This window comes from Helicoverpa armigera, chromosome 14, assembly GCF_030705265.1.
Source record: "Helicoverpa armigera isolate CAAS_96S chromosome 14, ASM3070526v1, whole genome shotgun sequence".
Lineage (NCBI taxonomy): Eukaryota > Metazoa > Arthropoda > Insecta > Lepidoptera > Noctuidae > Helicoverpa > Helicoverpa armigera.
Genome location: NC_087133.1, coordinates 3852713 through 3871343, shown reverse-complemented (window position 1 = coordinate 3871343; position 18631 = coordinate 3852713). Strand labels below are relative to the sequence as shown.

Sequence of the window (18631 nt, the reverse complement as noted above, 5' to 3'; positions counted from 1 at the left end):
TTTTTATAAAAATAGCTCATGGCTGAGTTAAGGCCGCGCGGGACGATCCATCATGAAGTTAAGCAACGCTTGGCGCGGTCAGTCCGTGGATGGATGGCTTCTTCTTCTGTGTTTTGAAAGGCACAATAATCTGGTGGGTCTCGGCTGTCATTTGAACAACTTTGGCAGTCGTTACGGGTAGTCACAAGCCAGAAAGTCTGACAACCAGTTTTACCAAAGGGTATGGGCTTGCTCGGATAACTGGGTTTAAGAGGTCATATAGACAATAACTCCATGTGAAACTCTGGTATTCAGCTGCATCCGGCTAGACTGGAAGAAAACCTTAATATAGTTGGAAGAAGACTGAAAATCACCTCCGATTTGCAAGGTTATTTTACTTATTTTTTAAGCAACTTATAACCACCCGTTAAAAGCGCTGACAGGGACACGCACAGAACAATACCTCCTGAATAACGAATATGAAACTGATTAAGACTTATATATTCTATCACAGTATGATTAGAAATTCATTATTTAATGACAACATGACCTAATTGTACACTATTAACTAATTATAACCAGGCAACGAGCGATTATCATAATGTGTCTTATTAATTGTTGAATTGTGTACTTAACGTGTGATATGGGTTAAAACGTGTACTCAGTATTAATTTGATATTAGAGGTACTATACATATTTAACTGCCTCGTTAGTCTAGCTATCGCATGGTGCGGCTGTTGCAGATGAGGTCTCGGGTTCAATTCCCGAGTCGGAAATCGCTTTGTGGGTTCTAGATACTTCCAGAAAGTAGCCCAATGCCTGGATGTTGGTGATTGATACACCCGTGGATCTGAGAGCACGCAAACGCCGGTCCTGTGCCTGATTTCTCTCCGGTCGCATCGGATTATCATCCCAAGGAGCTATGAGTGAAGGGATAGTGAGTGTACCTGAGTCTGTGCAAATGATTGTGCACTATAATATGTCCTGCATGGTTGGCTAATCTCTCCTCAAATAAGAACGGCCGTTGTGACCAATAAACTAGGAGGACATCATCATCAGCATTTCTATAGATGATATTATTATGATTATGGTGCACGTAAATGTCGGTCCTGCGCCTGATCTCTCTCCGGTCGTGTCGGATTTCCGTCCCATCGGGCTATGAGAGTTAAGGAATAGTGAGTGCACCTGTGTCTGCGCAAATGCTCGTGCACTATAATATGTCCTGCGTAGTTGGCTAGTCTCCTTACATGAGAACAGCCGCCGTAGCTGATAATCGGCTAGGAGGACATCATCATGATTATGATGTTATATATATGTAATTTATGAGGAATTGTAATCAGGTAACGAGTAACTTATAACTGAATTGTGTACCTATCTGTTTTTTAAATTAAATTTTATCAGAAAATATTATTATTTATTTTGCTTCCAAAAAGAAAAAAATATACTGTGTCAAATGGGTTCGTCATCAGGTTAACCATGGCAGCTCCGTCACGTACTTTAGAAATTGGAAATTATTTTCTTAGTTTATTAGGTCAGTCGCACATGCGACACTGCAATAAGTATAATATTTGTCTTTTTTTCAATACCATTTTTGCACATATTGAGTGTACACATATGTATGTCATATTGAGTGAGCTAAAGGTAAGTTATAAGAGCTAGCTGCCGACTGCAATGATTAAGTCAAAAGTCATTTGTTGATTGTTATTTGTTGTTTTTTTTTTTCAAGATTTAAGAAAAAAAATCAGTTCGCATAAAACCTACCTAAAAGCATAAGGTTATAATATAGTCGAAGTAAATAAAATACCTCACCACCAGCTTCAGGCCGCGTTACGTGGGGCTATTTAACAGTTAATGTAGGTAATAATTAAATCGGCACTCCTGTCTAGCTTCTGATCCATGAATAAGCGAATATCTATTGTCATAATAAATTCTATCGTGTTTCAGAAAGCACCAATAGTAACGGTTGTAGCCGGGTGTATTAGATTTCAGAACCAACGACATTCTGGCTTCTGACTCAGAAGCTGGAATATCCGACAAACAGTCTTATCTAGGGATATCCAGTTGTCCTGATAATAAGCTGATTAAGGCGGCAATATAGGCCCGTCACTTCATGTAAAACCCATCCCGGAATTAGTTGGGAAAAGTCTGATATTTGAGTCAGACATTTTTATACTTCGGTAATAATTATATTTGGGACTATAGATACAAATAATGAAATTAACTATCTATTTAAAAAGTTTATTCATCTCAATATTTACATTTTAACCTTAAAATAGGAACTTAGAACTAATAACTATATTTAATAATATTCATCTTCGTACTGAATAGGTCTGATCCATGACAAGTCGCAGCTTTTCTCAATGATGTTACTGGGAGCGCTCGGTGCATCAGCTTCTACTTTAGGTTCCACTTCTGGTGACATCTCCTGTACCTCAGGGTAAGCAGGTTGGTAAGGCTGCATCTGTAAATGCACGTGCTGGTACTGCCCCTGACATTCCTCCTCCGACATGAAAGTCTGGTACATAGTCTGTACCGAGTTCTGAACAGGCATCGAGGTCGATAAGCTGTTAGCTGGCATCGCTACAGGAGTAGACACAATAGGATATGACTCCAAGTAAACATTTCCCTGGTTGTATACCTCGTTCTTCATGCCTGGGTACTGCTCGTGAATCAGCAACGGAATATTACCCATTTCAGGAGAGGATTCAGTTGTACTGGCTTCTTCAGAATCTTCCAAACACTCAGCTCGGTCCTTCTTTTCCTTCATGCGGCGATTCTGGAACCATATTTTGATGGTGCGTTCGTTTAGACGCAGAATCTCAGCGAGCTCAATCCTCCGAGCGCGGTCTAAATAGCGGGTCCTTGAGTATTCCTGTTCTAGCTCCATCATTTGCTGGCTTGTGAACGCAGTTCTGATGCGTTTCTGTTTCTTCACTCCTCCTGCAGGTTTGTTGCTTGTCCATCCTGGTGACTGAGAAATGTATCTTCCAAGAGCCGACTGATTCTGCCAAACGGGTCCTCCAATTACCTGACCGTTTTGAGTGCGGAGGAGATTAGGTCCATTTACAATCTGGGTGTTTAATCCTCTTGAAGGATTTAAGGTGGTGTATCCGTTAGGTGTTCCGTTTCTTTGGTAGGGTATGTTCATGTAGCTAGGCGGGTTGTAGACGACTTGGTTGCTGAGTACATTGATGTTGTTGACGCTGCTGGTGACGTGGTACTCACTGGACACATTGTTGGTAGTCACTGGAATCGATACTACGCTGTGGGGTGGTAATTCATTCCACTCCGGGGGCTGTAAGAATAAAAAAGAAATATTAGTTATTATGTCAGTCGAACCTTTTATTTTACCAAAGGGCAGAAAAAAGAAATTATAGTTTTGTCGTTAAAATTGAATTTAAAATTCAAATTACCGTTGTATTCTGCAAGATATTAGTGCTATCAACTTGATTCCAACGGCCGTCACTAGAAGTGACCACCCCATTGGTACCATTATAAGGATTGGGCGTCGAAGGCTGACTAGAAGTAGTAGATTCGGGCATTTTAAAATAATCGGAGGAGTACTGTTCTCAACGAAAGCACAAGTGATTATAATGTCCGTCAGGATTGTGTCCGATTTTATATGTACACAACAACCCCTAAGTAACGGGCTAATTAACAAATTACTTAAAAGTTGTCTCTTTCGTTTAGGTGATTAGCTAGTTGTTATGACGTTTCTCATATCTGTTATTATTAATACTTTCTCAAATAAACAGTACGGCAGGTTACAGGGTACATTTGTTTGAATAATTATTATTAACAATATCAAATGAAAATCAAGTAACCATATCAACATTAAATTCGGCCAATATATTATTCTGAAAAAGTCGCCGACAAAAAATAATTTAGCCAATCAAAATTCTGACTATAATATTTTAGTTTTTTTTTATTATTATGAGTTAGCATACTTCCCTAACTTAATAGCTGAAGAACTTTAAGTTACTTAACATCTGTTTACTACAGTAAAAGATTTTCACACTCCACACTAAAATTGATATTTTGGATTATATTCTAGCTTATCTGCATAGTAGTACAATTAAAATTTATTCAAAAATAACTTACAGTCGATAGGCATTCCGTCAGCGCTAAGTTCAGAACTGAATCAGAATAGCTGAAGCACAAATTCTTATACCAGATGTAATCACTAATCTAATGGTCAATTAAATGTCATAAGTTTATGTGATGTTAACTAGCTTCATCTAATTGGCACTAATATTGGCGCGATTATTGTTTTTGTTTATAAACCGTATTTTAGGGCAAAAATGAGTGGTTTAAAAAAAAGCATATTTTTAAGGACTTATTTTTCTTCATTTTTGGATTATGGGTTTGTACCTAATGAGAAAACAAGATATTTAAGTTTAAAACAAAAAGTATCTCATAGCTTAAGTCAATCTCTGACATTCATCCATCAGTTTCCAACTATTTTTAAAATCAGTTTGTACAATTTTTATCTTAAAATTACCTGGGTACAAATTTTAGTAAACTACATAATATAACACCTGCCTGCAATTATACCTAATCGTTTCATTCATATAAGAACAGCGCCATCTAGTAACGACCTCAGGAACAAGAAACAAGGCTTCCGAGCTAAACACGACACCCTCTTTTCATAAAACGAAGTTCATCGTCCGTGAACGTAATGTTACAAACAAATTGTTATTATACAACGATTTACATACATATTTTCTACAGTAGCATAAGATTGTATAATTTCATAATCATGTAGACAGTTTTATTTGTGCTTTAGGTACCTATATTGTCAATGCATATAAAGAAAAACTGATGACCGAACTTGGAATGGAAAGCAGGTTGGAAAACCGTATGTGCGTTTCAGTTCGTGTAAACATGGCATTCGAGTTAAGCTTTCTGAAAACAAACAGAGGGCGTTACCAGTCGCAAACTAGATGCTTTGAATCTTATAAATCTTTGGAAGTTCGTACTACAGTACTGTATGGACTTCTGTTGTAGCATAATCTACACGAATATTAATAGCTAACATTAATATTGTAAAGCTGAAGAGTTGTTCCGCTTATTTGAAAATACTAGTCCGATTTGTTTTTGTGTTACTTTTAATACAATATAAGATATGACATATATTAAGGGAGGCTGTTAAGCTACTTCTTTATTTAGATGCGGGAATTAGTGCCCACGGGACGCGGGTGCAACCGCAGGCAGTAACTAGTACATTCATGTTGAATGAAAGAATATCAATCTATTTGTATTCGTAATAATTGATAATACTTATTACGTTTTATTTATATATTTAATCTAATTACGTTAACATTGACTCACACGTCATCGAATTTATCTGAGTAAGTATTACTTTGAGAAACGTAAACGTTATGACGACATGCATTTATAACGTGTTGATAAACTATTTAAACATTATTAAATACGAAACGTAATACGATAAATACGGAAGTAGTCATGAATGAAAACTACTCACAATATCAAATTCAAATAATACTTAGGCAACAATAGTATTGTACAATAACCTATATAGGTTACGGTCCCGGGTATATAGATAGGCATTGGACGCAAGCCGCTTCCAACCCGACTTCTTGGAATACAATGGCCTTATAGCATTGCCCATCTTACGGCTAGAATGTCAAGTCTTCTCTCTAGATATGTCCTTCCTTCTCTGTGTAAGAAGAGACTGTGGATTATGGACTGCATTGGGACAAAAAAAGGCAGATAATAATCATGAAAACACAGTCCAAAATTCTAATACGAGTATTTTAACTAAACACATCTACCTACCATTGGTGTAGTACATACAAATCTCTACAAGATATTTCATATTCTAAAGAGGTACATATGTACACTTGTAAGTAGGTACATCGAAATGGTAACAGCAGCAACGCTTGACGAATGTAGAATATTTCGCCAAAGTACTTTTACTGTGGCCTATGCCTGAGTTTGCTTATATTGAATAAACGTGAGTTGAATAGACAACTAGGGTTGCCGCGCACCATTTTATATTTAAGTTTCTTTTTTGTATTTTATTTTGTTAACAAAAATCAATGATCCTGGCTGATAGACGGGTAAAATATTTAAATATATAGGTAAGAGATACATAAGTAATAGACTTGATCAAATTTTTTTTTTAGTTTTAACATTCATATCAATAACTAATCGAGATTCTTTTAATAAAGTTCATCTTCAACAATAGAATTTAATAATCATATAAACAAGTACCAGCCACATATTTACTATTTGCAAACTACAAATTGAGGGCGGAGTCTACAACAAAAGATTAGAAAGAGACAGCGATATGATCTGTCAATCATAAACTACAAAGGGGGATTATCTATTGTTACAAAATATGTTTACGATTATTCTACGTAAATTCGAGTAGTATTTGAACAGTTATCTGAGTGAATAACAATAGTATCGGTGGCGCTAATCACTTTGTTGACGGGATTTGGAGATATTCTGGTATTTTTGTTGACAGGATTTCGATATATTTTGGTCTTTATTTGTCATTGTCTATTGTAAGATAAAGGTTAGATGTTGTTGTTGTTTGGTTCTTACCTGCTACCGATTAGAGACTTGTTTTTTTGTTTTTAAATTATAAAATTAATGTCAATAAGGTCAGAAAGGATTTGTTTTCGTTAGGTATTATTACAGCCTGCAATTGTTAAAGTTAAGATAAATCATGTTACTCGGGTAGACTGTAGCTTTCTAATAGTACAATTTTTCAAATCGGTTTGGTAGTTTCGGACCCTTTAGGGTGCAAACAAAAAATGTTTCCTCTTGATTATATGTATGTAAGTACAATATTAGTTTAGATAAACATAGCTACGTTACTATATTTACTAACACAGAAACTATTTTGCCATATCTGCAGTTACTGCGATTAGAGTATCGCATACGTTAACCAAATAAACAAACTGACGTTTGTAGTAGAATTTACAATAGATTAAAAACCACAATATTACCTATGTTTTTGTATCTGTAGTATTTATATAGTACTTGTACATTACAATTGCAGATAGCGGCGTAAGTGGCGTATGTAGGTACATATCTTGAAGTTTTTTTTTATGTATTTTTAATTTGTACCATATTATATTTTGTAATTGAAGAATATAACTATAGTTTTGTAATATATTTCAACGTAATATTCCAATCCTAAAAAAAATCCGTCTAAAAATATAATCCAAAACCACGCTCCGCAACGCCGCACAGCCCTACGCGACAGCCGCCGCAAAAGATCATCAATCATAGCGGCAAGACAATCACAACCGGCGACACATCTGCCACGGTCGCACCGCGCCGACAGAGGTGCAACTCTGCATCGATACTCATCGGCAATCTTCGTTAATCATCGGTAATTTTCGTCAAGATATGCAGCCAGCTGCTGTTTGGACGGAGTTTGAGGCGAGATACTTACTTCGAAGTGTAGTTTTAGTTGGAGAGTAGGTTAAGACTAATTTTTGTGTATATTATCTATGCTAGATTAATTTATAGCAAAAGTTGCAATGGTAAAGGGTCCCCGTGCTAAAGGGAACACCCCAAATCAGATTTTTTTGACGCTGTTCTTTATCGATATGAACGTTGTATGAAGTGTGACTATGTATTTACTTTTAAGGACTTATTCCGAACTTGCCTGATCAATCGAATGTTGCAGTGATGGCTTGAAAAGAGTACATACAATTTGTAAATTTATGTTAGGGCTACTTTCTTCGTGCAATGCAAGTGCGTAGGTATACAGACTAATACTATGCGCGTGAGAAATCAAATAATTACTACATAGGTATGACTGATTTATTATTATTTTATAACATCATGACTCTCACTATCTATATTACCTACCTATTTACCAAATATATTAATACCTCGGTACCTACAAAGCCCACCAAACGATGTTACCTCATAATACTTACATGTTCGCATCATGTACCATCCCCTAACATCAATAGGGGGTGAGTTTAATAAAACAAAAGACACAGCGTGTTCGCCCGATCTGCCGTCTGTCAAATAATGATGCTCATTTGTCAAACGCAATCGGGACTGTGATGTTCTTTATTATATTATACGAACTTAGTATACTGTAAGTTGTAGTGTTAGAAGATAGTATGTATGGTTTTGTATGTGAAGGCATTTTGTTAACAGTAGGTAACTCATGTTGAAGGGTTTTTCAATTTTGCGTTTATGGGAGAATGACGTATCTTAGACTTAGGTATGTTTTATAGTTAGACCTACATCAAAAGATGTTACTTTATAAATGATCTGAATATCTATTCATTTATCAGCGAACTATCGTTAATCGTTTCAAGAATCTGTACTGTATTTGAAAAGAAAAAAAATATTAAATATTTTACTTAATGCCAAAAGATCGAGACACCTGAATGACATGAAAAGTTAGAATTTCAGATGTTCCTGGTTTCCTATTTATTCAAAATTTCAAACTACCACAACAAAGTGTAAGTACATAAAAATCTATATCTCACACACTCTATCACAACTAACATATAAACAAAAACTATAGGGGTAGCCAGGACGCCCTTATAAAGACAAGAAATAAGCAAAGGATAGGCCTGCCGTCGATCCCATCATTTCTTTTATATTTTTTCATCAATGTCACACGTGACGCCCGAATGTCATTTTCATATGACGAAAAAAAATGTTTATTAAGACGGCGTGTTGCGATATTACAATATTGTACTAGTGAAATATGGAAAGTGATTTTTTACGAGAATATAACAAGGTGCGTATGTTCAGATTAAAAGCCAGAGGGTTGCCCTTATTAATGTTTATGTTAGCTTTTATTAAAACTTAGCTTTTTTGAAAACAAGGTTATATGCGTGTTTAAGAATATGTGTTGAATAAACTGAGGTATTTTTTATGACTGTGCAAATTAGTTATTATATTTATTTTTAGCCCTCATATTCCTCATTTTTAGCCCTTGATTTGGGTGATTTTCACCATGTACATACATACCTAATTAAAAATAGTAGTAAGTAAATGGTGACGTAAATAGATTTTTCGTTAGACGAAATCTTGGACAATTGCAATGCGATAATTGTATGTTATATATCACGAATTACTTAAGTACAGACATAATTACACTTAGACGACAATAGTGATGTGTCGGTAATTATTACTACTTACCTGATAAAATCATTAGATACTGACTTGTAATGAAAATAATTATAAAGGTATTCATTAATTGATAACCAATACAATTCTTTAGCAACATTAACACACCACAACTCACGATTACTCATCGGAACAAAACGCTTAATTGAAACATAAAGCCCTATTAAGCATATTAATTAAGCTAAAACAAGTAAATAAAAGCCTGAGAACGCAGCATGAATTCATTACAGGATCGAATCATCGGCTGTCTATTATGCTAGGGTTGCCACAAAGCTGAAAGCAGCGACAAAGGGAAGCACGGAACGAAATCTCGCGAGTCATAAATCATAGGACGACGGAAACAACCCTAGCCCGATTCTCAAACGCTCAAGGGGTTCATTTTAATGCTCCGTTATATTTATCTGGTATTATTATTTTTAATAATGCGGTGTTTTAATCTTTTTGGTTCTGGTTCAAAAAGGTTTTTCTGTGATCTTACCAGAGTTCTGATACGATTCAAATCTAGAACAAAAAGTATTTCAGCCAGAGTTAAATATTAAATGAAAGAATCGCTTTCAGTTTGCTTAGCTTTTAGTTTTTATGTGCCTATGATAGGTCCACGTAAAATAAAAATCTTTTGGATTTGACTTTGATTAAAGAGAAAACCCATCCAAAGAAAGAACGTTCAAAGAGTATTGAATAAATAAATGAATGTACGTCTTTTTTAGCTTCACGTGTAATAACCTAATCAAATTGCAAATTACTCGATGTTTCATACTCATTTCCATGATTTATCAGTTACTAGGGGAGAGCGGGGCTGAAAGTGCCGATTTTGACAAATCCTTTTAAGATTCGGATAAAACAAGTACTATGTCTGAAAGTAGTGGTTCATCCTAAGCCAAATTTAATCTATTTTACGAATTTAACTTCAGATTTTGCACATTTTTAATAGTTTTTATGAAAATGCGATTTTTTTATACAGAGGCGGCAAGGCACTACCAACCCCAATCTGGGGCAAGTTGTGCCGTAGCTGAGGTCGGTTGTGCCGTTGATAATGCTGGGAGTTTTATATGAATGAAAATTAATTAGGAAATTAAAACACATCAGTTTTATAATAATATATTTATTCGTTATATTTTTTAATATATATCAACAGTTTTTAAAGTTTAATTGTATAATACTAAGTATTATAATAAAAAAAACAAGGAAGCTTCTTATGTAATTATTCAAACATAAAAACGTATATTTAATCAATAGTTTGTACTTATTTTTATGCAAATGAGATCAATTATTAATATGTTCTAAAATTATTAACTTTTTAATCAGTCTCGAGTCTTTTTAAGAAATAAAAAATATACCAAAACTAGTTACTCTCCAGGTGATTGATCAGAATAACAATTAGGACATAGAAATGCTTGGTTTTCTTCATCTTCAATACATTGCAAATGGGCCCAATTCTTACATTCTCTGCATTCAATCCATTGTTCTCCAGGGGCAGAGTTAGAATAGGCATCACAACAAATGATACAGAACCATTCTTGTTCGTCATCAGAACTGTCGTCATCTTGCAATACTCTTTTCTTAGCGTCGTTTTTAGTCGGCTTTTTTGTTTGTTTACCCTTTCCCTTGCATTTTCCCTTAACCTTCTTTTTAGTTTCGGTTTCTTTTTTCTTCTTTTTACTAGCCTGTTCTTCTGCTAAAGCATTTTTCTCTGGAGTGTCCGTAAGAACAGCTGTCTTTCTTTTACGTGCTTTAGTATGTCCAATTAGTCGGGGAGGTGCTTTAGGCAGTGGTCTTATTAGCTCTGGTGAGAAAACTGCTGCATTTTTATCTCCTGTGTTATTATCAACTGATTGAGGAAGCTGGAAACTGCAGCAAGGGATAGGTTCCGGAGAGCACTGACATGTCTCTTGCTCTTGATTACCTGATGGTGCTCTGAAGTATCATGTCCAAAAGTATTTTCTTTCTTTCATAATTGCTCGCGTAAATATAAACAATACTGAAACAATATAGGTTGGTTAGGGGTTGGTTGTGCCGCGGCACAAGCAGCCCCACATGAACGGCACACTTTACCCCGTTTATGATAGTGTGATATTTTGTCTCACATATAAAAATCACTGTACACAAAGCATTAAAATTACACTGCATAACAAACTAGGATAAATAACAAACATTTTACAAAAACTCACATATTAAAAGCACGAAAAATGCTAGCTTGAGACCAAAAAATATTGAAACGAAAATATTTACTTACGTGGCGCTGGAGGACCCTCACATGCAGTACGACTCGGTCCGCGTCGCTGACGCAACTAAAATGGCAGCCGCGTGTGCGCGACTGTTAGGCCTTACGCGACACAATACGATCGTATATCTATCTCTTTCTGTTTTTGAGATATTCGCGTCGGAACAATTTACCCCCGGCACTTTCAGCCCCGCTCTCCCCTACGACTAATTAAGTTAATTTTAAATAGCGTACATATTCTAATTGACAGTTCAAGAATTTCATAGAAATAAATTACTCATTGATTCATCAATGATTTGTCAGTTGCGTACATGAATACATTAAGTAATATGAGGTACTTAACTTACTTACGTCTATTTGTCCAAACGATGAGTAGTCATGAATACTTAGAACAAAAATCAATTAATATGATCAATTTGCAACCAATTAAAATAATAAAATCAATTACGATCAGGTGGATGTCATTACGAATAATGATTAGTACTTACCTAATTATAATTAGGCAAATTAATAAAGTGATAGGTATTACACATACACATACATCTGTACTCATTATAGAAAAATGTTAATTATCAATTTGGAGTACTTACTTCGTATCTTCGCGTGCTCATTAAATGATTTACAAATTAATGTGATGTCTGATTTGGCAGTGATAAGGATTATTCACAAAAATAATTATGCTTTGGTAATTCCAGCACCTATGTTGTTAATTGATACGGAAACTAACTTTATAGAAAAGGTTTAATATTGTATGAGTGTGTAATGTATAAGTCTTTGTAACTGATAATATAAAAAAAACAATCTTATATGCCATGCCCTCAGGGGATTTTGCTTTGATAAACTGAAAGCCAAAATAATACTAATATAAAGTAAATGTTATGTCAATAATAAAACAGCTCTATAAAATTCACGACGACGTACTTGTTGGGAGTAGTTAATACCGCTTTTCATAATTCATAAATTATTTTCCATCGACATACATACATGACATACAGCTACAAGCTGCACATGAACCAACAATTGCCTCGACTCACTTCTTGGTACATATGTATCACAAAAGAAATGAAGATAAAGTATGAAAATAATCCGTTTGCGATCTAACTATAACATCTACATTTTTCAGAAGCTTATCTTCCGAATGTGTTTTTGGTTTCAGGGCTGCTATCCAATGGACGACGATTTCATATTTTAAAATATTTTATTGCATTGGAGTGCTTATTTAATTAGACTAATTTGAATAAGTGAGATAGAGTTTAATATATATGTATTAAACTTTGTTTCATTATTTTCACTCTTACAGCAGTTACTTAATTCCTCTCAAAACTTATGCAACCAAAAAATATATTTTGAGAAAAAATCCGTCTAAATGGCTGCAACTGTCACTGGCGACACTCTAAGATGTAATTTTAGTTTTGTATTAATTAACATGTGGTTGCCCCATATAATGGACCTAAATTAAAGCATAAAATTAAAGTGATTAAGTGAATATAAATTCCCAATCTGAAAACATTTGTCACACATCAATATCGCCTATCACATCTGTACCACTCTATACAGATCCCATATCGATGATTAGTATCCTTGTAAAGCGTCGAGCGCGGAGAGCTCTTGATAAATAGTCAAGCGCTGGCGATAGGCCAACCTCGCGGAATAATCAAATTTTGTTCCCAACGCTGCCTCTGCACTGCCGTGTCTTTTATGGATTTTATTCCCCCTAACAAGATGCTTGAGGGTAGCGTTGCGGTTGCTTGAATTAAATTGTCGTTGATAAACTCTTATGTGCTCTTTTACTTGACACGTGGAATATCAACACGATTGTACTGAGGAAGAGCGTTACCATGTCATTGTTTTTTTTTCATTCAGTTCCACAATCAAAAGATGGTATTAATTAATTCCTGGCAGATTTATAGAGAATTCTCAAATAAGTTTCGAATTCCAATTTGAGGATATAAGCTGTCAGACTTATTGTTAATGATTCCAGTTCGAGACTCCCACATTCAAACCCGATTTGAATTCTAATCAGACTCTCCAACATAATCCGTTTGCAGCTTATTGGAAAACGCCATTCGTATGTCCCAATAAGACGATTATCTACATACGTCAATAGCCACGACGTGTTTATTTTCCTGCTGAAGTTCACTGGGCCCGTGTTCGGGCTAACAATCTTTATAAATAAAGCGAGCCCATTGCCTATTCATGACCGGGCAGAATTCGCCCCCCTCCCCGCTGTCAGCTCACCCCCGTATCAAACAAGCCCCTTCATGTCAAATACTCCGCGCCCCGCGTCTGTCAAACTCTTCGCCAGCGTTTGACAGGGATCCTCCCTCGCTCGCGGGGAGGTGGAGTGCCACCTTTCACTGTTCCTCGACATTGCAATTCAAACTTTCTGCTGAAGGAATACAGTTGGGTTTGGCTTGTGATTTCTAGTTCCACCCGCGCTGTCACGAGTCTAGGTGCAGGCGCCACGTCGAATGATGGATGACGTCAGGGAAGGTCGGCAGCATCACGCGTCATTCATGTGTACACAGGCGTAAGGGATACGTTTTTCGCGTGACGATATAATATTGGTGATATGCAAATTTGCTGTCGGCTCGTGTCGAACTGCCAACGATTGTGTGCCTATAATAGTTGGACATCGGGTTTATTAAAGATGTATTTTTTCCTTCACGTGCATATGCTATTTCAAGAAATGCTTTGAGATATAATCAGCGCTAGTTTTTCTTTATAAAATTTTACTTTAATGCTTCATGAATTGACAATGAGATCAACTGGATCTTGTTTGAATACTTATTGGAAATACAATATGTAAAATTGAGATACACATTAAAGTTGGCAAATATAAAATCTAATCGTTTAAAGTCCCGAAGGACCTACTAATTTAATCCAAATTAAAGAAATGTGAATAATGTCAAAGTACGTTTCATGGTTTGGTCAAACATTCTATTCTGTAACTTAAACGTGGATTTCTGGTTCATTAAAAACTTAATCTAAATCACGTTAAAGGAGCCATAAAAGCCAGCTTTTTAATTAATACCCAGCATCTTGAAAATAGGTATATTATAAGTGTTTCTGCGGTTCAGTTAACAAGGCAGTGAGTTCCCCGACTTGTTCCTCTAATGTATACTTTATGAAAATTAAATATTTCACTCCCAGCCGGCGGTTCGCGGAGTGGGGATTACAACAAATTTGCATTATTTAATGGATACCGTGCGTGAGGATTTGTCAACAACTTCACTTGTTTTGAAAACGACTCAATGTTTTGGATGGAATTTCGTGATGTTTGTAAGGATACTTATTCTTTGTTTACGATGAGCGCCCTTGTAAAAACTGACACCAATTTGGATATGACGTTAGTACGACGTTTGTGTTACTCATATAAAAAACGTTACTGATGGAGTCTGTACTCTTGAAAAACCCTTAATTAACTTCACTGCATAAAGAAACGAGTGCCACCCTACTCACAGCTTTGCAGTTTATTCAAAGACCTATAAACTTTTGAGCTATTGATTGCTCAGCGGAGTTTAATCATTGCTCCTCGGTTTTCAATTTAAAACACTAAAGTTCTAGGTTCCATGTTTGCCAGCTTGAACTAAGTTACAGAAACAAACCGCTTGGCATCCCACATTTTTCCCTTCTTTATTTTTTCATGAATAAAACAACAGATTTCTACTTCCGCCGGGTAACTTCTCCCTCCCACCTTCGATTTATTCGTCGGATAAAGAAAACTTCTTTTAAAAATGTAGGTAAAGTTCCCTTTAATATTTTCCTTCTGTTAGATATCTTGCGGCCTGCCGTCAAATTATGTGCATTTATAACTGTGTTTATTTTGTGTTTGAACGATGAGATTTGTCTTGTTTTTATTCAAGGTTAGTTTTGAAAGTGGCAATGTAAGTATCTTTACTTTGAATGTTACGAGAGTAGGTCAACCACAATGTGTCCGTGGTCTCCTGCATTCGTTGCGGCTCAATGCTCTTCAATAGCTATAGCTTCAATTTTCTTACTTTTAGTGTATAAGGCGAATTTTCTTTTGCTAATACAATTTTAATCAAAAATACTCTCATCTCACAGGCCAATAAATTCAAAGACCTTTTTAAACTCTTTTCCCAAGTAAAGTGGACCTCCAGCTATCTTTGTGTGAAGGATTATGTTCTTTCAACTCTCGATACAATCGTCGATCTATCAAGCTCTGACACGAGTGACACTCTTTAGATAGAGACCGTTGCAATTTAAATTTAAATCCTAGGAAAGCCCACTCTCCCCTCTTCTAATGGATACACAATCGGTGGTACACATCGCTTTTTAACTACTAAAATGTTTAGCTTGTTTTTGGAAGGGTACGAAAAATTGATGGTGAGAAATTATTCGTGTGTTTAAAATTAGCGTTACCAAAATATGTGTTTTGCAGACTGTGTTGACATGACTGACTTATGTTAAGGTACGAGTACCTATGCCGCGCCCGATTATACCAAATATAAAAAATATACAAAGCCGTTAATTCCGTAGGTACTCTGTTAGTTTTACAACATGCAATGCATGTACAATCAAAAATTAAATCGTAATTAAAACCCAGAAAAAAGTATGAAACAGTACAAAAAAAAGTATAAAACAATCTTGATCCTATTGATTTTTTTCCATAGTGTCGGATCACGTTTATAAATATTCATCGTGCAGTATTAGCATGCGGGGAGGACGTTTTAAGCCCGCCGGTGTACGCCTGTCATTATTTCGTCATTTGGACGCAAAAAGCAGCGTACCTTCGCTTCGCCCGACTCGACTCGCGCGGTATTGTATTTTCTATGAGTAGCGTGATATTTAAGAGAATATCATGTTTAGTAAATAGTGTTTGTGTGAGCGATGTGCTGTATTATGTATTTGCGAAAATAGTATTTTTCTAGAATGTTGTGGAATATGGATTTGGTACAGTCAGGCAAAAAAAATATTTTATTTTAACAGACTTCCAGAAAAGGTTGTATGTTCGAGTCCTATTTTATTTTTCATAAATCAATTTTCACAGATTTCTTCACCTTTGTGCATGTTTTTTTATTCTAATTATAAACAGTTTATAAACATCAATACCTTATAGCGCATTGGTTAACCCTTACGATTTACGGTGGCATGAGAACCGTCGCCGGTGGCGCCATCTGTCACAGCGGGCGTGAATTACAAGCGCGATGAGGATACGTCAAGTGTCACACATCCACCGCGAAACAATGATTAATTTGTGAAGCTACTGCGTTTATTCCTTCATTAGAAAATATTAGTACGTATTTGATATGCAAAGTATTTTGTGTGAGGGTTCTAATATCAAAAATATATCTTCTTCATTTACTTTTTTTATCGTTATTTATAAAAATAATGCAGTTTTCTGTAAGAATCTACTACGAATTGTAAGCTAGGCAGAGTATACATGTTACAAAATAAAAATAGGTACCTACACCAAATTGAATAAATAAAACAAAATTAACATTAAAAACAAAAATAAAACTTCAAACCCGACAGAATTAATAAAAGATCCCCGATTCGCTTAAAGAAATTATAATCCTTTCTTTTAAAATGCAATGAGGTGGTTGTTAAAACCGTTTGCGGGGAAATTTAAAATGCGCAGTCCCTTCCCTGGCAATTAGTGATGCCAGTGAAATTAAAACAATGGGAGCAGGGAGCCACGCAACCATTGTGGCGATGAATGCCCATGCTGATTCTTTCAGCAAAACTTGTTATAGACACCGTTATTGCACCTTATTGTCTATTTGTTTTTCTTAATTTTGTACCTGTAGAATTAATTCGCTGTTGGATAAGGTGGTTCTTTTGATGTTTTGTGCCTCATCAGTGAAATTGGTCTTATCGTTGTTGCAGAATTTTAGTAAAGTGCTAATAAATTGATGCGCCTGTGCATCATCCTTAGCTTATAAGACAAAAACCTAAATAAGATTAACCCTGTATTTGAAGCACATGTTATGTTTTGGATAATGTTATGACTCACATTTTAATTTAGGACATCACTCAAACAGCATGACTTAATAGCAACAACTAGGTATTTTTTTCTTGTTCAAAAATTCCAAGAGCAGCTCAAAATTGGCCCCAATTTTTCCACAACCTAATCCACATACCACGCAATCTTCAACCAACAGGAACATAAGGTATTCCACTTCCAACATAGGTTCCATATCTTGGGAGTCTATTCTCAAAGTTCGAAGACGTTATCAACCGACGACGGGTTTACGAGCAATCAGCCGCGGAGATAGGACCCCTGACGTCACATCCTGCACTTCGACCAATCGTAAGTGCCCGAGATATTGTGTACTTTATATCTGATGTTACCGTGGTATGGAGTCATACTGATAGGTATGTTCGGTTCGTAGTTGTAAATATTTTTATTGTCTTTTTAAGATAATGGGAGCTGAGGTTTTTAGTATTTGGTATAGTATTAAATGAGGACTGATTGCCAGCCGTATGCAAGAGATTTGGTGTCGCAAGTCACCATGTAATCGAGAAAATGAAATGATTATCCTTTGCAATCATTCAAATCATTGAATTACTCTCGTACGCAGTCCAGGTTTAATGTAAACGAAATTGTGAAACCACGTAGCATGAAAATCATTACAAATTCTGTCAGCCCTAATTTATTAATCCAAATACACAATTCCACGATGATAAGTACATTAAAACAATTTCCACAAGATATTCAGTATTCCGCCGCGTCACCGCGTCATCGCGTCCTCTTAATATCAGTATTTCGAAGGTATTCATAAATTTTCGTACACAAATCTGGTGCTGGTGGATGCTCGTTATCTTTGTCTCGGAGGGAGTGACGTTTTGTGACGTCATCATCTCACTGTCAACCTCGATTGACATTGTTTTGTGTCTATGGTTGGTTATAGTGATGGAGTTGTGGAGTGGTCGAAATTATTAAGATTTAAACTCTGCAAGACTGTTTAATTCGACCATATTTTACGGCACAAAAAAAATAAAGCGTTTTTTTTGTTTATATCAGAATTGTTGAAAAAGTAACTTATTTTGTTACTTAACTTTTAGTGTAGTTGAGTAATAAACAACCATTTTCCTATCTGGACGGAATGTGATTCAATAAGACTTAATATCTTTATTAACTTTCAGTGTAGTTGAATGATACAAAACCATTTATCTGGCGTGGTATGTAATTCATTAAAGACTTTTTAAGATAATTTAATCTTCAAACTTTTGCAGACTAAACAGTATTGAGTTCTACCGAATTTCTGTGTCTCACTATCACTTAGCTAATCATAATATTTGCGGAAATTCATACACGTAACT

At 35.7% G+C, this 18631-nt stretch overlaps 1 protein-coding gene across 1 annotated transcript; it reads right to left on the bottom strand.

The window, feature by feature from the left end:
- Nucleotides 1-2260: 2260 nt before the first annotated feature.
- Nucleotides 2261-3540, bottom strand: LOC110380378 (homeobox protein Hox-D3). Its single transcript, XM_021340344.3, has 2 exons — nt 3393-3540; nt 2261-3274 (listed from the first exon to the last, which is right to left on the bottom strand). The coding sequence occupies exons 1-2, from the start codon at nt 3519-3521 to the stop codon at nt 2279-2281; spliced, it is 1125 nt and encodes a 374-aa protein (XP_021196019.3). The 5' UTR covers nt 3522-3540; the 3' UTR covers nt 2261-2278.
- Nucleotides 3541-18631: the final 15091 nt, after the last annotated feature.